The sequence below is a fragment of the Carex rostrata genome, chromosome 30 (assembly GCF_964058835.1).
Source record: "Carex rostrata chromosome 30, lpCarRost1.2, whole genome shotgun sequence".
NCBI classification, from domain to species: domain Eukaryota; kingdom Viridiplantae; phylum Streptophyta; class Magnoliopsida; order Poales; family Cyperaceae; genus Carex; species Carex rostrata.
In genome coordinates this window covers 3,206,369-3,231,787 of record NC_135947.1, presented here as the reverse complement: position 1 = coordinate 3,231,787, position 25,419 = coordinate 3,206,369, and the positions used below count along the sequence as shown (strand labels likewise).

General features: G+C 30.8%; 2 protein-coding genes across 2 annotated transcripts in view; both read right to left on the bottom strand.

The window, feature by feature from the left end:
- The window catches only part of LOC144547112 (dihydroflavonol 4-reductase-like), an 80,378-nt gene that overhangs the window by 12,682 nt on the left and 42,277 nt on the right, over positions 1-25,419 (bottom strand). The gene's annotated exons all lie outside the window — the stretch shown is intronic.
- LOC144546753 (glucose-1-phosphate adenylyltransferase large subunit 1-like) lies at positions 6,682-14,326 on the bottom strand. Its single transcript, XM_078295302.1, has 16 exons — positions 14,079-14,326; positions 13,326-13,592; positions 11,270-11,389; positions 10,816-10,989; positions 10,647-10,739; positions 10,454-10,537; positions 10,180-10,235; positions 9,877-9,970; positions 9,543-9,643; positions 9,043-9,115; positions 8,874-8,954; positions 8,589-8,675; positions 7,870-7,974; positions 7,383-7,489; positions 7,115-7,175; positions 6,682-7,005 (listed from the first exon to the last, which is right to left on the bottom strand). Exons 2-16 carry the CDS (start codon positions 13,569-13,571, stop codon positions 6,904-6,906), a joined length of 1,584 nt encoding a protein of 527 aa, XP_078151428.1. The 5' UTR covers positions 13,572-13,592; positions 14,079-14,326; the 3' UTR covers positions 6,682-6,903.

Here is a 25,419-nt window from a genome sequence, read left to right as displayed (position 1 = left end):
CACGGGCTGGAATTTTAATTCCAATTTTTTTTTTAAAACAGAAATTTGTTTTTATTTTATTTTTTTGTATTGAAATATTAGAAATGTTGGATATATTTCTTTGAAAATAGATGGAATACAATATAATTTGTTTTATTAGAAAGACTGTAACAAATAACCCGGATCAATATTTTTCAGGCCGGATTTTTCGCGGTTGTAAGAAAAAATAATATATTTCTTTATGTGTTATTGGAAAAAAAAAAAAAAATGCTTAGATTCTGAGTTATTGATCCTGGTTCAAAAGTCACTTCTATGTAATCTAGAAAATATTGTGATCATTCTAGGACATTTAATTTATAAAAAGTTGTATCTATAATAGCTCAATTTGAATCTAATATCAAATATCATACAATAATTCAATATCAACATATAATATGATATCAAAAAACATAAATAAAAAGTGTTATCGTGTGTATGTATAGGATACACAAACACACATATTATAAGAAAAATATATATTCACACACACGTTCCAATTTATATTTTTCTTTGTTTCCAATTTAGTATACACACGTTGATATATTATATTCAAACACATTTATATTTTTAGCAAATCTGGACCATATATCAAGAATTAGATTCACGAATGAAGAAAAAGTGGCTTTAAGTGAAGATGATTAAAAAAAAAATTAGTATTATAGTTATATAATCAAATAGAAGATAAATTTTTACCTTCACACATGCTTGAGAAGTTTTGAGAAAGGAACAAAAATGAATCAGTTAGACGGAAAGGATCAGAGAAATCACATCAAATGAAGGAACATGTTCAAAGTGAAACAAAATTAACACTTGACACACTCATTTTGTGATTTCTCTGATCCTTACAGTCTGTCTGTTGAGTCATTTTTGTTCCTTTTTCAAAACTTCCCAAATCTGTGTGAAGATAAAAATTCTATCCGATTATATAACTATAATGATCGGTTTATTTTATGACTTTCACTCAAGCCACTTTCTCTTTGTTTATAGATCTGATTCATATATAACGAACTTTGAGACAACATGGCTTAAATTGGCCGGTGAGACATCATCTCTTGTCAGGATACCTGTTGAGGCTTCTCATGATATTTTTCATAGTGAGCTACCATTCGATTTAAAAAAATTGAATTATCTTGATCTATGCCAACTACCCCGAAATTTTTATTTATATCCGATATTTAATATATTTTACTATAAATAACTAAGATTTTGAAATTTTATTAAAAATACTCAAACCGCATATATTTTCTGCAGTTTGGGATTTTTTTTTTTTGCACTATATATCTGAATATCTCTTTGAATTTTGAAAAAAAAAATTATCGTGTAAATAACATATATTTAACAATCATACATAATTTTAATGATCTTTGAATAATAAATGAAATCTTAATTCATTAAAAAAATATGCAAACACACACAATAAATAGTAAATGCATTATAAAATAATTATATGGGTAATTCTTGAATAATCTCTTAGGCTTTTGAAAAAATTAATACCGGTCGTTGTATGTCTACCGTTGATAGAAAACTTAAACTGAATTTTTGAAGCACTAAATGACGTTTTTTTGCAATTTTGATTCCGTCAGATGCTCGAGGATACTCCCTAGGGCAAATTCCGACCCGTCTCGTCCTCCCCTTTTCGAATTAGGGTCATACACACAAATCCGACTTCTTAGCCAAAGTTATGGCTATTTAAAGTTTTTTAAAAAAATAACGATGTTTTCGTACAAAAATACCGATAACGCACTGATGCTTTATGCTCGGCTTAACGACGGCAGAAGTGTATCGATGATTCATTGCAAAAACATCGATGACGCACCCATGCTCTCTCAACGGCCATAACTTTATTATTGTCAAAACATCGATGACACACCCATACAGATTGGCCATAGCCGGTATTAATTTTTTTCAAAAGCCTAAGAGATTATTCAAGAATTACCCATATAATTATTTTAAAATGCATTTACTATTTATTGTGTGTGTTTGCTTTATTTTTTAATGGATTACGATTTCATTTATTATTCAAAGATCATTAAAATTATCTATGATTGTTCAATATATGTCATTTACACGATAATTTTTTTTTTTAAATTCAAAGAGATATAGTACAACAGGGTTTTTATAGTGCAAAAAAAAATCCCAAACCGCAATATTTTCTTGCAGTTTGGAATAAAAATTTCAAACCGCAAAAAATATCCACGGTTTGAGTACTTTTAATAAAATTTCAAAACCTTGATTATTTGTGGTAAAATATATTAAATATTGGATATAAATAAAAATGACGGTCAACTACCGCATTTTTCCAACATTTTTATTTATATCCATTTTTTAATATATTTTATCACAAATAACCAATGTTTTGAACTTTTTATAAAAATACCCAAACCGCAAGAATTTCTTGCGGTTTGAGATTTAATTTTTTTTTTGTTTGCACTATAAAAACCCCTTTGCACTATATCTCTTTGAATTTTGAAAAAAAAAATTATCGTGTTAAGGACATATACTGAACAATCATAAATAAATTTAATGATCTTTGAATAATAAATGAAATCGTAATTCATTAAAAAATAAGCAAACACACATAATAAATAGTAAATGCATTTTAAAATAATTATATGGGTAATTCTTGAATAATCTCTTAGGCTTTTGAAAAAAAAACTAATACCGATTATGGCCAATCTGTATGGATGCGTTGTCGATGTTTTGACGTCATCGATATTTTGGCAATAATAAAGTTATGACCGTTTAAAAAGCATGGTTACGTCATCGATGTTGTGGCAATGAAACATCGATGCACTTCTACCGTTGTTAAGTCGGGCATAAAGCATCGGTGTTTTTGCATGGAAGCATTGTTGTTTTTTTTTTAAAACTTTAAACAGTTTGGTTAGGAAAGTCAGATTTGCACGTATGACCACAATTCAAAAGGGGGGGGGGACGAGATGGATCCGAATTTTGTCCGGGGGAAACCCTCGGGCATCCAAAGAAATTAGAATTGCAAAAAAACATCGTTTAGTGCCTCAAAAATTCAATTTAAGTTTTCTATCAACAGTAAACATACAACGACTGGTATTAGTTTTTTCAAAAGCCTAAGAGATTATTCAAGAATTACCCGTATAATTATTTTAAAATGCATTTACTATTTATTGTGTGTGTTTGCTTATTTTTTTAATGAATTATGGTTTTATTTATTATTCAAAGATCATTAAAATTATCTATGATTATTCAATATATGTCATTAACATGATAATTATAATTATTTTTTTCAAATTTCAAACAGATATAGTGTAACTGGATTTTTATAGTGCAAAAAAAAAAACCTATCTATGATTGTTCAATATATGTCCTTAACATGATAATTCTTTTTTTTTCAAAATTCAAAGAGATATAGTGCAACGGAGTTTTTATATTGCAAAAAAAATAAAAATCTCAAACCACAAGAATTGCGGTTTGGGTATTTTTATAAAAAGTTCAAAATCTTAGTTGTCTGTGGTGAAATATATTAAAAAATGGATATAAATAAAAATATGGGCGCATTTTTACTAATATAGAGCCATGCTACATAAAAGCATTGACCATCGGGTTCTTTTATTGCTTGTTTGGTGTTTTCACCGGCACCGACTGCTGACATCTCTTCAGTAGTATTAGTTGTTTGCTCACTATTTTTTAGAACCATATTAAGAGTGCTTAGAGCTTGAGATATTTGAATTTGTAGATCATTCAAATTTTAATACATCAGATTAAAATGATATGTCATGCTTGACAAGTCTGAAATTGGCACTTGGATATTGACGATGTAAGGATATGGGAAGGAATTGAAAGTGGATCGATTGAAATCAATTAAATTATAATTGAACAGGGAAGGAATTGGCAAAAAGTTTGGGATTTGAAACTTCTAAAACTCCGAAAAGAATGTGTACATAACATTTAATTTTGTAAGTGAGCATTTATAATAGAATTTTAAATCATTTCTTATTCTTTCAGATTTGTGTTTTTGGTAACTCAAAAATAAGATGGAGTGGATATTTTTAATGATTTCGTCTTAATATTCTATTTTAATTATTTTTTTATGCAAAGAAAACATATAGATTGCTGAGAATAGAATATGACAAACAAAGTTAGATTAAATGCAGACTTCATGAATATTGTAATTATAAAATAAGATATATATATATATAGGATGCTAAAATGAGAGACTATTTCTGATTGGATTTTTGTATTCTTTTTTATTATACTTACATAATTACTTTTTCCCATTTCTATTAATTTTAGAGTGCTTAAATTAATATCTGATAAAAAAAAGTGTTCATCGCTTGATCTTATTATCTTATATATGATTCAATTTTTTTTTATATATACTTCATGAATATTGTAATTTAAAATAATAAGATATTATATGGGGTGCTTAAAAGAGAGACTATTTCTGAAGTTTTTGCATTCTCTTTTTATACTCGCATAATTACTTTCTCCAATTTCTACTAATTTTGTAGTGTCTAAATTAATATCTGATAAACAAATCATTCGTTGATGTATTTTATATATGATTCATATTTTTCATGAATAAAGACTTCATATTCTTTCTCAAGTAGTTTTTTCTTTATCATTACCTCTAAATTTAATTAACTTCTTACTCTGAATAAGTTCTTTGTTAATTATCTACTGCGGCGAGCGCATTGCACATCGTAATGATACTACAAGTAATGGAATCATGCAATCTCTGAAGAGGCAACAGGAAGGAAGGTTTGCAAAATTAACATGACAAAATATTTGACTGAATTGAAGCACTTGTCACGTGTCAGTGACTGATTTGACATAACACTGTGATGTGGGACCCACCATGTGCTACCATGTACCACAGGAGTTCAGATCCAATGAAGTAACTCAATCTTTGAGTTTTAAATCGGGACCGTCCGATTCGAATATGTAATAATTCATCCAAAATGGAGCGCACACATCCCAAGAGATGAATTCGAATCGCGAAGCAATCTCAAGCGATGGATTTGAATCAAACGGTCTCGATTCAAAACCCAAAGATTGAATTTCTTTAGGGGATCTTGACCCAATATAGGATGCAGATACAAGTAGGGGTGCACAAAAAGCTCATGACCTGAAACTCAGTTCGGATTCAACTCACTATAACTCAAGTTAAAACCAACTCGAGTCAAAATTGACTCGAGTTTACTGACTCGGTTGATTTATGAATCGATTCCAAGTTAGCTCTAACTCGATTGGACTCATCACACCAAACTCTAATTCATATATTTCCAATTTTTTAGCACCCCTAAACTTATACCTGCTTTATTAGACTTTTTTTTTTGGTAATTCTGTTTGGTAATTTGATAATTATGTAATGTTTTGTTAAACATCGTAATATTTGATAATTTGATGAACCGTGTATTATTTTTTTATTTTGTTAATTTATTAGACTATGTATTGTTTTGTTAGACTTTATCGGTTTGGTAATTTTTAATTATATACTATTTTAGTATTTTCGTAATTTTAATTATGTGTTAGTCATTATCTCATTATGTATTGCCTTTAATTGTGTATTATTTTGGTAACTTATGTAATATTTTTTTTGTTAGAATTAAATTAGACCGCCTCACTATGTACTATATTATGAGTCACGAGTCGACTCACTTCGACTCGAGTTGCTCGCGAGTTGATTCCAAATTAGAGTTTTTTTATTCGGAACTGAATAAGCAACTCAGACTCAACTCGGCTCATGTACAGCCCTAGATACAAGGCCTTTGAAAAATTGCTACAACGGGCAGATGCAAAAATGAGTTTGAGCTGGACCTAATTTAAAAATAACACTAATCTAAAATGTTATTTTATGTTTGGACACGATACACAAATCGCTTTATCTATTGAGTTAGTGACTATTTCACTATCCCAACTAAATATTAAGTCAATAGTTGAAAAATTAGCTCGTATTAGTTGCTATTATCACTAATTTCGTGTTTCATCCAAATACACCCATAAATTAACAGTACATTTACAAGAATAATATCTTCTGATGTACATTCTAATTAGAGGTGGTAAAATCTAACCCTACCCGAAGGATCCGTCCAACTGATTCAAACCCGACTTAAGATCCGAATAATGATATAAAGTTGGACGATCCAAAATCCGACCCAATCAAACATGTGACCTGACAATTCTCCAAAATCAAAATGGACCCATCCCAGCTCGATCAAATTTTACTCAACCTGTCCAAAATTCGGACATGATTTAGAACTGGACGACCCAACCCAACTCGACTCGCCCCACGAGGCCATGACCCGATATTTCTCGAAAGTCAACTGATTCGACTCGACCCGGCTCGACCAGACTCGAACCCGACCCCACCCTCTAAATTGCCGCCTCTATCTAATGTACATTTCAAACAAATGTTGAACAATACAATTATAAAGATTAGCAGTACATTTTGAACACTGGTAGATTAATAATTCATCTGCCAACGTTCAAAACAAATACTATCTATGTGCAATTTTCCTTATATTGCTGATAATAAGCATGCTTGAGATGAGGGTCGAATTCTCAAATTAGCCCACCACTTGATTTGAAATATACATCCAGCACATGAGAAGCATGACCTGTACTGCTAAGTGGCCCATACAACTCTAATACATCCGGACCCGAAACCCGGAACCTGGAACCTCTGGATTGTAACTATAATACGCCCAATGATAGATCTATATATCTATCTCAGCTATCAAATCAGTTTATAGCATGGTTCATAACATTTATTATTAACATCCTAAAGGTCATATAATAAAAAAAAAAACATTCTACAGGTCACCCAACCGCACCAAATTTACAGCTATCGGCTTATTATTATTATCACAACACAGGATTATAACTAATTAACAGCATGTCTCACTACCTTTATATCACTGTTCCATTCTTTATGGTAGCATTCTTTGCAACCACGGTGATACCCGACCGGATGTAGAAGCCCTCTTGAGGCCGATCAGCTTCTTGCACACCCTATTTAAAATAAATTTTTGAGTAATGCAGAGCAAGGTTTCCAAAAAATTTTTTTTTTTTTAAATTGTAGCTGGAAATTCTCATTTTTAACTATGAATCAGTACAATACCTCCTTGTTGCTAATTATGACATCCCTTCCAATCCTAGCATTCATGTCAATAATGCAGTTCCTGAAGCAAAATACAGCAAAAAATTATCACTAAGAACCCCAAAAATATCAATTCATCAAAGGGATGTCTTTTCTTTTCCCCTTTTCAAAAGGAACACCGGTGCATAGTGCAGAAAATCCTAAAAAATAGTTCATAACAACTAGGCCAGCTTCTACATGATCCTGATTGTTTAGATTAAAATAAATAACTTAAAAAGATATTTCTCACTTTATTTTTGTGTTTCTTCCAACACCCACTGGAACCTTCCCTTCAGAGAGTAAAGCTGACATTTCTTCTTCGGTCTCATAGATGTCCGCTCCCATCATAAGAGTATCCTGAGTATTAACAAAACAAAAATTAAATCTTAAATTTTTACACAAAAAAACAAAATCAGAGTTAAGACTTTTATTGGAGAAATGAGTGTTAAACTTTTACACAAAGGAAAAGTAATAATTCTAGTAAAACAATTAAAGATACCAAGTACAAACTTTTTCACAATCTACTAAATTGTCCTATTAACAGAAATGAAATTACAGGTCGAAAGATCAGTACGACCAAAGTGAACATAGTAACAAAATGGAAACCAAATTTAATTGGCTTTGGTAGGATCCATACTGACCCTTTGGATGAATAGTTCTTCCCAACATTTTGAGATAAATCTGAATGCATCAGGTTAAGAGTAAATGTTATGCTATGCTTGAATTGAGTTTTGTACCTTGAGTTCACATCCTACATCAAGTCGTGACCGCACACCAACAATAGAGCGCTCGACAGTGCATTCATGCAGGAAGCAACCATGAGACAATATAGTGTCCTTAATCTGGAGATGTTCAAATATTTTTAGATTTAAATTACTAACATTAAAATAATAACTAGTATATGGGACAGTAGCAAGAGAGAAAAAGAATAAAAGAATAAAAGGCATTGGCAGAAATTAAAATGATCAAACAAAAGCACAGCACAACCTGGATCAAGTGATATAATAAGGTACAGCGGACAAAGAAAGCATGTTTGAGTTAAGAATAAAGCACAGTGGTACTATTTTGTGCATATGCCTTTGGGACTGAAATAATTTATTGCAAAACTACCACAGTATTATACTTGCAGTAAATTCAAGAACAGGAGTGATGTTTAATTTTTATAATGATAATATATTAGTAAATAACAGTAAAATGAATAATAAAAAGATAACGTAAGAAAGTTATTAAGTGTACTCAGGCAATTAATCAACAAAAGATGAGTAGAATTTAATGCATAAAAAAATGCATGGTAATTAAAAAGGAGTATCACAGACCAATATACATCAAGCTAAAGAAATACTCTGAGGTTTAGACAATTCAACAGTGTCCACATGTACAGCAAAATAGTTTCTTGTAATTGAGAGCATTTATATATTACTATATTAACCAAAAATAATACTATAATAATGTTTACCTGACAGTTGTCCATTTTCGTTGGAGGGAGGTACCTAGGAGATGTGAAGAAAGGATTTTTTGAGTCATGGAACTCAAACTTCGGATACTGCATAAAGAGGAAGAAAAGCAAATAAATGCACAAGTACACCTCACTCTTGCAAAATTTAACTAGTTAGCTTCATAAGCTTGTCTCTGATCGAGATATCTCTGCAAAAAGGGCGATATTATATTCCAACTTCCACCCAAATAAAGAAAATGATTCTATGAAACTAAAGGAATCACTAATGTGGTTTATGTAACCAACCTCGTTTGTGAGTGCCAAATTCGCCTCGAAAAAGGACTTGATTGTCCCTATGTCCTCCCAATAGCCATCAAAAATGTAAGACTGTCAAATCAAACCATTTATTTAGTTTCTCAAATTAATGTATGGGCATTTATGTATGTTGTATAATGTAATTTAATTGGCAGCATACCTGGACTTGGTACTCTGTCACAGCCGAAGGAAGGATTTCTGAACCGAAGTCGTTTGATGATGCATATTTTGACCTAGGATGATAAAGGGGGGAGGGGAGGAGGCAATAATAAGCACCGGATTATCTTAAACAGTGTCAAGAGAGGAAAGACATGATTATACTTGCTTTGCTGTGATGTATTGAAGCACTAGACACAATATCAGTAAAATATTGTAGTTTCAAGTTATCTGGGTATTTGTCATTTTAATATAAAAGATGGAATATTTCATGCAAAAATGGGTATCATGCTTATGACAGTTGACTCTATTTATTTGTTTTGAAGGTAAATTTTGCCTTAGATGGTACAATATAATATTAAAATATAGGCACAATGGTACATTATCTTTTAAGTTTTCATCGCAAGCACTTTGTTCTTTGGATATCATGTCTATCATGCTCACTATCCTACACAAACATTAAGCAAAAAAATTTAACAAATAGCAAATTAATAGAAAAATTACCTCAGAAGGTTAAATAAAACTTGTCGGTTGAAGACATAAACTCCCATTGAGGCAATATAAGGCTGATCCCGAGCATGCCTCACAGATCCATTCTCTACTCTCTGAAATTAGAAACGAATATTAGGTCGCAGAATGGTAACCCCATGGAAATTACCAATCAATTGAATTTAATAGAGAACATGAGAGGTAGGCTGTTGAAATCTCAGAAAGTTCTTGCTGAACTTTCCCTTTAATCAAACTTAAAAAAAAGTCTAAATGATACCATACGGTACCAGTTTCCTTGGTAAAATCTGATTGACAGGTAATGTAGATAAGTAGGAAGAAAATTACAAACCATGTCCTCCAAATCAGGGCCTCTTGGTTTTTCAGAGAATTGAGTAATGCGGCCTGACTTGCCAAGTTTCACCAATCCATAATCAGATGCGCGGCTTTTTTTTCAAAATACAAAACATAAGGAATTAAAAAAAATATCGTTCCGGAGTTGTTACTTCGTAAGTACTAAATGTAAGGTGTACTACAGTCAGAACTCAGAACTATTCCTAATAAACAAATAAAAAAGATTAAGGTTATCTGCATTCCCCAACATAAGTAAATTAAATAAAACAAAGAAAAGCAAAACCAGACATTAAGAACATACCTCTCATCAACAAGGGCACATGAGACTGATATATCCGCACCAGTATCCATATGGTGCTGCATGTCAGTACAAATTTCTTTCATTAATAAACTAGAGAGAATATTATATATCCTCCACAAATCATGATTATTCAGAAGCACCAAGCAAATAAAGTATTGAAATTTTACAATTGAACATAGAAATCCTCCAAGTAATTGTTTTCAATAGAATGAAACTTGTCATAAGCTATCGAATTTATAATATTGAATAAAAAATAACATGATACAGCTAATACCTGGATAAGTTTCATGTAATCCATTCGATATAATTGATCACCAGACAAAATTAAAAAATTCTGAACATCCTTCATCTTTTGGTCCTGAATAAATCCGAAAAGAAGTTTAATTAGAAAGAACATGAACCTAAACATGCATGTATTAGAAAAATAAAAATATAATTATTTGCATTTTTTATTATTTTAAGATTACTTCAAACATCCAGATGAATTGCCTCACGGCATCGGCTGTACCCCGAAACCAGGTCATTCCTTTCTCACCAGATGTTTGCGTAGCAGCAAGAACCTGATTATATTATTCAAACTATTATCTTGAAGTATAATAATTTTTTTTATAGTGAAAATAAAAGAAAATACAGCACCTCTACAAAACCATCACTTAAATTCACACCCTTTCCAAGGTTATACGTCCTGGTAATGTGCCTATTTAGGGATGCAGAGTTGAACTGCGTCATGATAAATATCTTATTTACACCACTATTGAAGCAATTGCTCATAGGTATATCAACAAGGCGATAACATCCACCAAGTGGCACCTACATCATAAAGAAAATAAACAAAAAATAAAAAAGCTACAGTGATCATGAATGGATCTTAAAATGTATGAAAAAGGGTACCAATCAATACAGTTTTAGTATTAGATGAGTCATCCCTGATTTCAAAATTGACCGGCACAGTTATCTGAATCTGGGATAACTATCTTACCAGAAAGACTAATGCATTAATACTTCTTACCAAATTTTTGGAGCACAAAAAAAAACAATTTAAATCAATGCTAATACTAGTACAATGGTAGGAGAATTAGTTTGTACGTACAGCTGGCGTAGCCCTCGTGCTGGTGAGAGGGAAGAGGTGAGCTCCAGTTCCGCCACCTAATATGATAGCCGCTACACTTTTTGGATCGGCCTTCGTTTCAATTTTTGGTGGAGTGAAGTACTGCATTATTTTTTATACTATTAGTAATTGTTTGCCTAAAGTAAAGAAACACTAAAATTTGTTTTATACTTTTCTTTTCGATTAAGTACTCAAGATTTGTGTATTTAAATCATTCAAATCACTTTGATTTCTTTTCAGTGATGGAAATAGAGTAGTGGGTTAAAAATATAGAAAGCACTGCATGGAGCCACTAAAAAGTTAAAGTCCTATTAAACATGGAAAAAAAATTCAAATTTACATTATGAGCCTCAACCGTGTCACATATTATGAACACCAAATAAACACATAAAACCTAAACATGACAAACAAAACAATAGAACAGTTAAAGCAACACACCATATGTGTGGCCTGACAAGTATGGCCCACCAAAAGTAACGCGCACTCGAACCCATCCATTTATATGACAACAAAGAAGTTATAATTAAAGACAGTTAATTTCTTTAGAAAGAACCCAAGGCCCTGTTTGGTAGGGCATAAGAGCTAGCCCTTATTCCAAAATTTATCCCCGTACCAAACAGAAAATAAAGAGAAATATTTTGTTATCATCACGCGGACGGTACATGTATAACCACTTTCTAAGAAAGGTATGAAATGTGTCGAACCAAAGGACAGAGACTTGTAGCTGACAGCCTGGCCTTATTCTTTCGTGTTAATACGTTACTGCCAAGGCCCTGTTTGGTACAGGCATAAGAGTTATCCCTTATTCCAAAAGTTATCCCCGTACCAAACAGGAAATAAAGAGAAAAATATTTTGTTATCATCAAGCGGACGATATGTATAACCACTTTCTAACAAAGGTATTAAAATGTGTCGAACCAAAGGATAGAGACATTGTAGTTGGCAGCCTGGCCTTATTCTTCCGTGTTAATAAGTTACTAAAATGTGAATATTTTGACAATACTGAAGAATTAAAGATCGCAATTTCAGATTTTCATACCAATCACCAATTCAGAAGGTGACAACACAAATGGTTACTTGATTAGGAGTAACAATTCTAATCTGGCCCCACGACACTGGACCCGGTAAGTTATTTCGACTATCCCTGACCCAACACAACCTGGACATATTAATTAATTAATTAATATTTTATATTTTACATAGTTAAAATATATATTCCAATTGAATTACAATAAATAATAATAGATGAAAATACACTTCTTAGTAAACTATACTAGATGCTTCCCCTATGAAACTTCCAACTATGTGATTGAGACCTTTGAGTATTGAGTAATTCAAGTCAAGCTAACATTAAATAATGCCCTCTCCTTTTCAAGAAAAAACTGAGACCTACACCAGGGTCTTTTTAGAAGTTGTTAAAAAGACAAGCAAAAAAAAAACTTTTCAAGGTGCATACGTGCCCGGTACAATTAAGATAAATGGGGACATTGGGGAGAGAAGGAAGAGAAAAAGGCTGTGGAGTGAACAGTTCCAATCAAAATATTTCTTAAAGATGCAGCAACCCACTACACAAATTGCTACACCATGGACAATGCTTATGACTGGGATCATAATAATAAGTTTCTCAGATGATATTCGTATTATTTTTGTTCATCACTTTTCCCAACGAATTTACAAATCACATAATCACATCCGTATTATTTCCAAATTATTTGCGAGTTTCAACGAATATTATTACCCAAATTTTCACAAATTTTATGATTATTTTTTCGTTTGCTTTCTAAATGTTCCAATATTTTAGAATATTGTTTTGCATTTCTTATTGCAAAATTATACCCATACATAATGAATCCCAAATTTTAGACCTGACAAAATTATTCCAGAATTTCAAATTTGTGCTACAACTTGTATTAAAAGCATAGAACTATCTATCTATAGTATGTACCACCTTTTGTATTATGCCATCATAAAATAATTAATTGATTAAACTAAGTTCACATCAAGTTCAAGTAAAGGTAAAATGTAAAATTAAATTTACCATAGTCTGGGTCTCTAAACTGGACTCTAAACTGGAAGTGACGACAAAAGAGGCTGCTCCAGGCCTCTGTCTTTTCACATCCCACCTCAGACTCGTCTTCTTCAAACTCATGTCCAATTTGGTAATTTCCCCAGCCCCAATTCGAGAAACAGCTCCATTTTTGCTCACTCCAATCGCTACTCCATTTTTGCTCGCTACGGTTGCACATGCATTGGCTCTCAGAGTAAGCGCACCACTGAATTCCATCTTAACTGAGAAGACGAAGATCTATGCAAACAAAAAGAAAAGAAAAGTGGATTGCTTGGTTAGATATCGTAAAAACGAGATCACAAAATTAGCAACTTGATCAACATTGAGAATTTATAGAGAGCAGCTCAACCAGTGTTTTTTGAGAAATTTAGTCACGATCTCTTTACAAAACTACGAAAAATCCCTTCGAATTTGAGGCCCGATCTCTTTTTAGTCAGCCAAGCAAATTTGCACTATTAGCACCCAAATATATATATGAGAGAGAGAAGCTCGGATCTCAAAAAAAAAAAATTTACGAGACGATGTTGTGTTAAATTAAAGGAACATTCCGACCTTTAAAAAGAGTAAAAGACTTGTTTATTCCTCGGAGAAACAAAGAAAAGCTAAGATCAAAGAGCAAATGCGAGATTCTTATATATGAACAAACACCCCCCCCCCCCCCCCCCCCCCCCAAAAAAAAAAAAAAAAAAAAAAAAAGATGTTCCATGAGATCAGAGTGCATACTATGTACTGAAGAGAAGGTTGATGAGGTGATGAAACAGAGATCGCTAAACAGACCCGATCGGAAATACTTGAGAAAATTGTAGATCTCGAGAGATGCGCTTGTGAGGTTGTAAGATTGAGAGAGAGTTGTTAAATGTTGATCACTTCTTTCAAGGGTTTTGATGGGTTTTTAGAGGAGTTCACTTGGAAGTCTGGAGAAGAGAGCGGAGTGAGAGAGTGAGAGGGAAGAGTGGTCAGATGAGTGAATGTCGCGCGGTTTATTAATAGATGGGAACAGATGTTCCCTCCATTACTTTTAAATGGAGATCTTGGTTTTTCAAAAGACGTGGACAGGTGTTCCCTCCATTCCTTTTCAAAGGGAGGCTCTTCTACTTCCTAAATAAACTGTCCATGGTTATTTAAAATACCATGTTCATTGGATGGACGGACCAAATATCATGAAGCGATTAATTGGATTGTAGATATTTTTGTGGAAGCCAATAATATGAATTTAAAAATTACACATTGTAATAACCACACTGAAAAATGAATTCTTTAGGTTCGGTTAGGTTCGGTTAGGCGAGTTCAAAAATTTATCATTTGGGAATAATTCGGGTATAATTCTTGAATGATTCGGAATTATTCGAACAAGAGATATCAGTCCTGTAAGAGAGCAAAAAAAAAACAAAAAAAAAATTATGGAAAAATTTCGAGAAAAATTTGCGAATAATTCGTAAAATTTGAGAATTATTCGGGTTTAATTCAGTCAAAGTTCGGTCAATTGAATAATTTGGCATTCGTTTCAGCATCATCAAGAAAACGAATTATTCGGATTTAATTTGAATTTAATTTGCGAATCTTGTGACTATGGTAATAACTATATTATTTTATGAGGATTATAAATATAAATCTAAAGTAAATAGAATGTAGATCAGTTTTTATGTTCCTCACAAAAACATTCGTGTTATTTGGATTGTACAATTCGAAACAGTGCTAATTTGAAGAGTTTTAATCCTCTAATCATAAAAAATATTAATTTGCAAAGCATAATCAACCGAATGTTATTTTGGAGTTAAATAAATGTGTTGGGATTGTTTCAAAAATGAGATCAATAGCTTCACTAATCCGGAAATAATGCTATCCTTGTTAAACCAAAAATACTCAAGTAACTTACCAAAATTTTTCACTATTACTTCTAATCTGGCCCCACGACACTGGACCCGGTAAATTAATTGCTAAATTAGCAATTATGAAAATTTTAAAAATTAAGCAATCCACTCTTACATTGGTGCAATCAACCAAACAATTGAGAATTAAACATTTGACCAACTCATCTTTAGAAAATGATTTCTTATTAAACAATTCTTTCCAACAATTGCTAAATAAGCAATAGCCATACAACCCAGCAATTACAAAAACAATTGACACATCAGCATAAGCAATCCATAAGCAATCACTGTTGGAGATGCTCTAATACACTTATCTCATGTGAAAAGCAATAACAAGAATTATTTCTTATCTTTTCATTTTATTTATCTACTAAACAAAACAAATAAAAAAAAACTATATTTTTAAAATCGTTAATTGTTTGAATTAATAACAGCGCACACAGAAAGAAAAAAAATTAAGTGTTCACTCTAAAGGTAGGAAAGAAAAATCCTCTGAAATTGATTCTCACTATTTTGTGTATGTTTTGTTTTTATTAACAAATTAAGACTTATCTGATGATTAAGTTGTCGTATTTATTATTTTCTTTAAGATTACAAAAAACTTGAACCTAACTAAAATGAAATTTTATATGAATTTATAAACTAATGATAATATTTATCTTCTTATATATTTTTCGTTTTATGATCTCTCTACCACACATAACCTAAATACATAAATTTCATCATTATCAATTTCTTTTGCAGTTTGAATGCCAGCACAAACGTGTCGTGTGGGAAAGAAAAATGATCATATTTCACTATTACATTCGATTACACGTGTTTTAGGAAATGTTTCTTTTAAAAATGAAAAAAAAAAAAAACTAACAAAGACTTATCTAGTGATTATGTTAACATATTTATTATTTTGCTGCAAGATTAAAAAAAAAAAAAATTAACCTCAAAATTTTATATGCATTTTACAGTTTTATGTACAATGTATAAAGTGGCGATAATAGTTTTCTTATCTTTCCGTTTTATCTCTCTACTGCATATAACGTGTATAAATAAACTTTAGCATTGTTCTTTTACGGCTCAAATGCCAGCGCAAGCGTGTCGTATGGAAAAGAAAAATTATTGTAATCCTAGAACTGTTGGATAATCAAAAATTGAGAGTTCGAATTCTGCTCACCACTCTGTAACCTGTGCAAAGCTTAATTTTTTTTTTATTGTATTTTACTATTTCATTCAATTACATTTAAGATAGTTACCTTGTGACAGTTGAAAACCTTTAAAAGCAATTCTCATAATATTTTTGTTTTGTATATCTACAAAGACTTGTTTAAGATTTAGCCAATTAATATTTTGTTTCATGATTACATAAATATCTTGAATCTAATTAACTCTTAAGGAATATTTTTTTGCATTATACTTTAATATATGTTAACATAACGACTTGTGTGGTGGTGTAATTGGTAGTTGTCATTAATTTATTATTTTTATTATTTCATCGTTATGGAAAAGCTTTTTAACCTATCTTTATCAATTATTTTTTCATAATGGAAGTGACATCCTTAATATAGATGGAGAGACTTGAACAGTGGTTAAGCTGTTGTAATTTGATCATTTTTGTTTATGATTAGAAGAATTTTCGAAACTAATTCAAAAGGCCGATCTACAGTTAGTTATAGATGTGCTCAGTCATCCTTATTATTTTAAAATTTTAATTATGTATATTGAAACTTAATTGATTTTTTTTAAAACACTTATGTGTATTTTATAGTTCAACAGTTCAACCCCTCACAGGTAATAAATGTGTGTTTTATAGTTTAGTGTTAGAATTTCACTTTTTGGTCAGAAAAAAATTTGAATTTAAATTTACCATATATTATATATTTTATATTTCAATCCCTCAATCAAAAATTTCTAGTTACTCCTCTAATTTAATCCTTATGACATGCACACATTTTTCTGTGTGTTGACAAAATGACGTGAGGTGATTAAGTAAATATCATTTATTATTTGTTTCCTTGATTACATAAAGACTTAATTATAATTAAGCTAACTCCTTCAGTTTGAAACATGTACAATTGAATTTCATCATGTTAACAGAGCAACTTGTTCGATTATGAATTTATTAAGTAGTTGTCATTTAGTATTTTGTTTCATGATTACATAAATGATTTTGAATCAAAGCTCTAATTAAACTCTTATGCTATCCACCCGTTTAATCTCTGTATTGACAAAGATACGTACCGTGTTATGGATAATTAGCAGTCATTTATTACTTATTTTTTAATTATTTTTATTGTAAGTAGGGCCGGCAAAAAAGCTCATGACTCGATCGTGATTCGTATCTGACTCGCTCGTCAAAAGTTCGCGAGGTAGCTTGGTTAGGCGTTAATTTGTGAATTTGTGTGCATTTTATATTGTCTAGTTTGGTTTAGCTCAGTCCAAAAAATTTGTATAACTTATTTTCTTCTTAAAATAAGATCCAGCAAAACCCAAAGAATCAGCTCACCAGTTCGCGAGCTAGCTCGGTCCAGCTCATGACAATTTAAAGCTGAGATTTCAGCTCAGCTCAGATTTCTAAAATCAACTCGCTCGTGACTTAGACGAACCAGCTCATAACAAGTTTGAACTGAGCCAGTTGGTTGCCGCCCCTAATTGTAAGACATGACTTGCAAAAATAAAATATATCTTTGCTTCAATTTAATAATAATCGCATTCTAATTTTAAACACAATTGAACATGTATTCCTATATAGAATATAACCTTATTCGTGTGCTAACAAAATATATAATATATGAATTACTTTATAAAGGCTCTTTAATAAATTCAATAATTTTTAATTACAGTCCCCTTGGATAAAAGAGAAAAAACAAATAAAATGAAAAGGGCACTTCTCCCTTGAACATGCGGCAATGAAATGAAAGAAAAATATTATATCCGGATTATGCATTAGAATTTCATATATACTTTTTTCAGTTATGGCAATGCTGCTAATTATGTTGATATTTATGTGTATTTATTGCATTATGTGCCCATTCTGTAATTGAGGCAACACATTAAATGTTAAATTAATTGTGTGCATAAATTGTATTCATTCAGTATTTGAAATAAAAAAAAATGAATACAGAATCATGCATGAATAGTATACTACTAGCCCATACTAGAACTAATTAAAATATATTAATTCCTCACAAATTAAAAAAGCTCACAAGTTGAGGCACCGCTCATTGATTAATTCCAAGAATATTTGCTATATATGTTACTGCCTTACTGGCAAATGTTCTTTACTGGTTGGATTGGATCTTGCTCAACTGCTGAATTATGATATCTAATCAAAGAATACACACATGAACATCACGGGAAAATTATAAGAGTCGATACACATTTAATTGCTGGTAATATAACAAACCTTATAATTTCTCTTGCTAAAATATACTTGCGAAATTATTTCCGATGTATTATTAGATCTCATAAGTAAATTTATTAAATAATAATCACTGTTGAACAAGGATTTTTTGATAAACCATAATTAAGAAAATGTTTTTTACTGATCCAGCATGATTACTTTTTTTTTTCAAAAACCAGAAGGACCGGAGCGCTCCTCCGGTCTTAAAATTTTTCTTTACTCAAGACCGGAGGGCTCCTCCGGTCTCCCAAAATTTTAATCTATTTTATCCATTACAATTGCATGTGTCACAGAAGATCCGAAAAATTATAAACAAATCAAGACCGGATGGCCGGTCCGGTCTCTCCAAAAATTCATAACCAAGACCGGAGGGCCGGTCCGGTCTTAACTAATTTAGTTTGGACGAGCATCCTCTCCGTTATGTGTAAAAGATTCCTTTCACTTTATGGTTTGAGATTTACTCTCAGCCGGTGCCTATTCGGGATTTTGCAGGGGGCCCAATATTATTTGTGCTTTGAGATTGGTGCGAAGTTAAAGGAATGGTCCAGATTGGTCCGGTCTTAATTATTTTTTTAATACTTTATTTAGCATTTAGGTCAGGTGTTATCTGTTTCCGTCTCTGTCTCTGTCTCCCCCATTTTCTTCTTCTTCCTTCTTCTCGCACCGTTCTTTAACCATTTTTTTTTAACTCTTCAAATTAATCTAATTTTAATTCTAATTATATAGATTTGTGTATTTTTGAGAGAAGAACAAGAAAAGCTTCAGATCTACAAGTTTCGTTCGGTATGTATTTAATTCTTTTATTTTTAATAAATAATATGAAATTATGAATAAATGGTTAGAATAAATAGTTTATGTAATAATTGTAGTATAAATAAATAGTTCATCTGTAATTTTATCTTTTTGTGGTATAAATGATTTATGTGTATTTTTTGTAGTAGTATAAATGGTTTATGTGTATTTTTTTTAGTAGTATAAATGGTTTATGTATAAATGATTTATGTAGTAATTGTAGTATAAATAAATAGCTTATGTGTAATTTTATCTTTTTGTGGTATAAATGATTTATGTATATTTTTTGTAGTAGTATAAATGGTTTATGTGGTATAAATGATTTATGTGTATTTTTTGTAGTAGTATAAATGGTTTATGTGTATGTTTTTTTAGTAGTATAAATGGTTTATGTGTATGTTTTTTTAGTAGTATAAATGGTTTATGTATAAATGATTTATGTAGTAATTGTAGTATAAATAAATTATTTATGTTGTAATTATAGTATAAAAATTGATTTATGTAGTAATTTATTTGCAATTAGTATAACAAAATAGTTTATGTGTATAGTTGTATGAATGATTTATGTAGTAGTTGTAGTATAAATAAATGATTTATGTAGTAATTTATTTGCATGTACTAATTTATTTGTATGTAATTTGCATGTAGTATAAATAAATTAATTATGTAGTAATTGCAGTATAAGTGATTTTTGTAGTAATTGTAGTAATTCATATTTATTTTTCTAGTGTAATTTAAGTTTATATAGTTTAACTATTAATTGTAGAATTATTTAGTGTACATGCATGTATTAATTGTTGAATGATTTATTTTTTGAGTATAATTTAGATTTTTATAGTGTAATTGTAGAATAATGTAAAGTAATAAAATGAATGTTACTAGTTAATTAGGTTTGCATGTCGTGCATGTCAATATTGAATTGGATTTGTATTTTAATATTTTTTTGTATGTATTTATTTATATTGTAGTGAAAAATGCAAGATGAAGACTCTTTATTGCAGTTGCTTCCAACAGAAGTTAAAATCCATGTGGCAAATACGAGGGTATTTGTTTAATATCGGTTTGGATTTAAATTGACTTATTAAATTTTAGAATTCGAATTTAATTTTTGGTTAAACTTTTTTGCATGTCAATTTATAAGATTAAGTTTTCTGAATTTATGTTAGACTGATGGGAGAGAAGATGATTTATAGCAAAAAGAAAAGACAATAAAACGTGACTGCACAGTTGCCGCACCAACGCACCCAAAAAATAAAAATTGGTGAGAAATTGTTAAGACCGGAGGAGCCCTCCGGTCTTGAGAAAATGCAAAATTTGAGACCGGAGGAGCACTTCGGTCCTTCTGATTTTTGAAAAAAAAAAAAAAATCATGCTGAATCAGTAAAAAAACATTTTCTTAATTATGATTTATAAAAAAAATCCGTTGAACAACCGGTACCGATTTGACTTTATTATACATTTTCATTCCCACGCGGAATCAATCACGAGACTGGACGAAAGAAATTAAATGATTTGACCGTTGCAACGATTATGATCGAGCAAGGCGGCGGCACGAGATTAATTGCTTGCGTGGCATGATCTTATTGGAAGTTGGTTTCGTGCATTTCATTGTTTTGTTCTTTGACCATTAATGTGATTTCCATCGTCTCCAGTCGTCATGCTGGTCCCTACAATTACATCTATTTCGGACAAGAAAAAAATAGAAAAATAATACAGAGGGTAAAATGTAGAGTGTGAACGGAGCGGATTCGAACCGCATAATACTCGTACCATATTCGTATTCGTTTTTTAATGAGCAGATATGAATACGAATACAGAGAGTAGAATTAGAGTGTTCCTAAGTTCATCAAATCTCTTTGTGAACTCAACTCTAAAATTTATCGAATTGACTTCAAATGATGAATTCAAATTGTTGAAATCATTATATCTCACGAGTGATGTGTCTATGATGCAAAAAATTTAAAATTCAAAATTAATTCCGTATAGAGTCAAGTGGTCAAAAAACGTCCAAAAAATGAACGCATTAAAATTAGTTTATAAACCTTCTAATTTCGACCACTTGACTTTGTATCAAACTAACTCGTTAAAATTTTCACATGTAGACGCATCACTCATAAGGTAGAAAGATATCAACGGTTTTGATTTGTCGTTTGAAATCAATTCAATAGATTTTAGAGTTGAGTTCACAAAGAGTCTTGGTGAACTTAGGAACACCCTAGTTCTACTCCGAATGCGGATAGTAAACGGATGTCAAAATTCAAAATTATATCCGCCTTAAATGAATACAGATACAAAGCGGATAATTCACAAATACGGATTTAAATACAAATAGGAAATGAAAAATTGTCGGATAATTTATGTACATGAACTTTAGATACAAATACTAATTAAAAATATAAAAAAATACAAATCAGAAAAAAAATGAAATGGAGATGTCATAAACTTTGGAATGGAGAAGAGAATAAGATACAAATAAATAAATTGAAGGCAGCAAAGAAATTAGAAAGTTAACTTTGGGGCCGAAATTTGCTCTGAACCAGAGGAATAGATTGAGATGAAATGATTACACTGCTTTTAGTATAAATTAATATATTTTTAATTTTTATTTTTATTTTTATTTACTGTCAGATTAACAGTGCATAATTTTATTATGTAGTATAGATTGGGGTGTTGATCTATAAAAATAGTGTTTTAGGTTATAGCAATTAACTAGTTAGGTTGATTGGTTTATACGGGATTTTTATTTGTAACTAATTGATAATTGTTTTATACAATGGTCTCTGTTTAGATTTAATGCGGAGCTACTAATTGAATGTAAGCGTTTAAAACTAAATTATTAAATAGAGATTCTCTAGGTTTCAGGTTCACTATCCTTCTAACTCGTTAGTATATTTTCGGGCGTCGTTCTACTCCGCATACGGCATTGTCACTACCCGCAGGCGTTCAGGGTATCTACTTATGTGTTTTGAAAGGTTTTCTAATCTTTTGATCAGCTTTTGAGCTATCAATTCATAATATTCTAAGTATGCAATTGTCTTCCTCTCACGAACATAATTGATCATTCCCTATTCTACCCTAAAATTAAAATATCCCAAAGACCCTACTTATTACGAAATATCTCCTAATATTATCTAAATCGCAATTTACGCTATCCTATCAAGGGAGCCCACTAGGTTATAACCCTAGTATTTGAACCGCGACCAAGACTCAGTAGCCAAAGGTAGGGGTGGCTAAATAATAATTTATATGTTTTTAAATCATGAGAACAATAACTAGAGCATCTACATCTCTGGTACTACTAGAGTTTCTATCTGATGTGACAATTTCGAATCTAGTTTAAAAAATGTGAGAGAGTTTTTTATTTAGAAACTATACAGTAAAATTTTTTATTAATAAAATATTTATAAACTCTATGCTGGTTAAATGATTGGTTCGAATTATTTCTCTTTTTTAATAAAAATTCTAAAATTAATTTTAAAGATATGAGAGTTAAAAATTTTAGAGACCTTACTTTTAAAAAAATAATTGACAATTATTTTTTTTAAACCCTTGACAGTGGTTGTCAAATGACAGTTATTTAAAAACTCATTTGAGTTACTGAAAATTAGATACTCTTTGAAAATCAACAGCAATGTCTTCATAATTATTGGGAACTCAAAAACACCAAAATGGTCAATCACAAATAACGGAAAGTTGGTGTAAGATTCATAAATACAGAGAGCAATTTGTACATGTAATAATTACAACTGTTGTTCATCCATTTTTTTTTGAGAAAAACAAACACAGATATTTTGCCTTGGACAAGATTTTCTGGCCATTTTTGTCATAGAATATATTAGCCTGAAATATACTAACTAACAGTGATTTAAACTTGATCTTGATATTCTGAAATATTTCTAACTAAGCTATAACGAAATTATGCCTGAAGCTCAAGTTCTTCACACTTGTTTTCAATTCAACATAAATACTTCACAGAAAAAAAAAATACTAGGCTCACAGAATATTTTATTTTAATATCAGCAAATTAATAGAAGTTTTTAAGGTAAGATAGCAATTTGTCAGCTTAGCTTAGGATAGAAAAATATTTACAACTTAGTCTACCATACATAACATAATTCGTTTCAATCGATTTATTTTTGTAAGCTTTTAGTAGCAATCAAACTAAATTAAAATACTAACATGTAAAATGAAGTAAATCAAATTTAACAGTTTTATTTTAACATTTAAATTTTAAATTATTAAAATTTTAAACTAAAGACATAATAAATATATAACAATAAAGGTACTTTGAACTGTACTCGTACAAAAAAAATTATAAAAAATTATAAAAGTTTACAGAGGAATTCCTCTATTTAATATTTCAAGTGCGTGTTATTTTGATGAGGAGGGATACAATTACATTCTCTTTTGATGACACTGAAATACATTATATATTTTTAAAGTCCAAACAATCAATCCAAACCGTTCAATATGATGAATATGTTAAAATGTTCTTGCAGATCAAATTTTATATTTTTTTGAATTTTTTTTAATATTTATTAAGATGGGTACAAAAATTCAATGCTTTAAATATAACAATTTTGTTAAATACTTAATAAATAGTAAAAAAATCAAAAAATATAAAATTTAATTTGCAAGCACATTTTAATATAAAATTGAATCGACTATTTGAACTTTGAAAACTTTAAAATCAAAAGTATAATTCAGTGTCATTAAAAAATGTGTAATTGGATCCCTCTCTATTTTGATTTAATGACTTGGAATAAAAAATGTTAGCGTGATAAATCTCCTCCATTCAAACAACTCATGTACGGCTTCAATATGGGCCACATGTCTCAGCAATTACGTAATGGGCCCACAACCACGTGGCAGCAGATCCACGGGGCCCACAGCCTGTGGAAGTCTAAATTAGGGGGCACATTTTTATTGTGAACAGTAACACTGGTTGTGGGCCCCAGTGTTCTGAAATTTAATTCACCTCTTTTGCATTGCGCAGATAACTAAGCGGGTTTACATTGTCTTTGATTACAACCCATTACACAAAATAATTCACAGTTGTATTACCAGAATAACTCAAGTAATCTGATGAGGTGTCTTTTTTAAATCTGAGGTGTCTCAACACGGACGGTCTATAGCAACCAGCAAGGATACCGGACGAGAGCAGAGATTTGATCGTTGTGGACCTGTGGTTTCCTGATCTGTGGGACCGGGGAAGGATCTGTCTGGGACAATTATGGCAGATGCTGATGCATCCATTCTCTGATTTTGTGTATTCAGTACTGGCATTTTGCCCTGTGATTTAGAATCACAATTTAGTATTGAGGTTATGGTAATATGCTAATATGCATATTACGGATTAATTGGTATTATGAATTTATTTTTTATTTTTAAAGTTTAAATAGTCGATTTTAACCGTTAAATAAGATCTCTCCGTATGAAAATGTATATGAATATCAAATTTTGCATTTTTTTTTTAATTTTTTTTTACTGCTTTTTAGATAGGTAATAAATTGCTACTTAATTTTTTTTTTCTAAAGATTATGGGCAATTTTGATGCAAAAGAAACTTCATACACTAATTTAATGGTTTAAAAAAAATTAGGGACCGAAGTTGAATTATCTTTTTATAAATTATCCATGATCAGACTACAAAAACTTGGTAGTAATTTTTGAAATCAAATTCAAATTTCCACACAAAAAAATGCCAACTACCATAGTTTGAAAATTCGGCCAATCTGAATTTCACAATCCATTCCTTCGATTTTGCTGTATTCACAATAATTATCGACATTGACAGCTAAAATATCTAAGGATCGATCCAGAGCTATTAACAATTTGGGAAAGGAAGACAATGGTAAATAAATTATAGAAATTTTATTCGATTAATGGGTCCCCAAGTTAGATAAAAACAGAGAGAAAAAGATGTAAAATGACCGAAAATAAATCTGCTGTGATCCGTAGGAATTGCAGGGACCCTGCTATTTCAAATCTAACCTTTCATTTTTTGG

Excerpts from the sequence above, each read along its gene's own strand:
- LOC144546753 (XM_078295302.1), bottom strand. The coding sequence starts at position 13,571 with ATGGAATTCAGTGGTGCGCTTACTCTGAGAGCCAATGCATGTGCAACC. Across the intron at positions 8,676-8,873 it reads ATTTGGCACTCACAAACGAG|TATCCGAAGTTTGAGTTCCA; the intron begins GTTGGTTACATA and ends CTCTTTATGCAG. Across the intron at positions 7,975-8,588 it reads CGAAAATGGACAACTGTCAG|ATTAAGGACACTATATTGTC; the intron begins GTAAACATTATT and ends GAACATCTCCAG.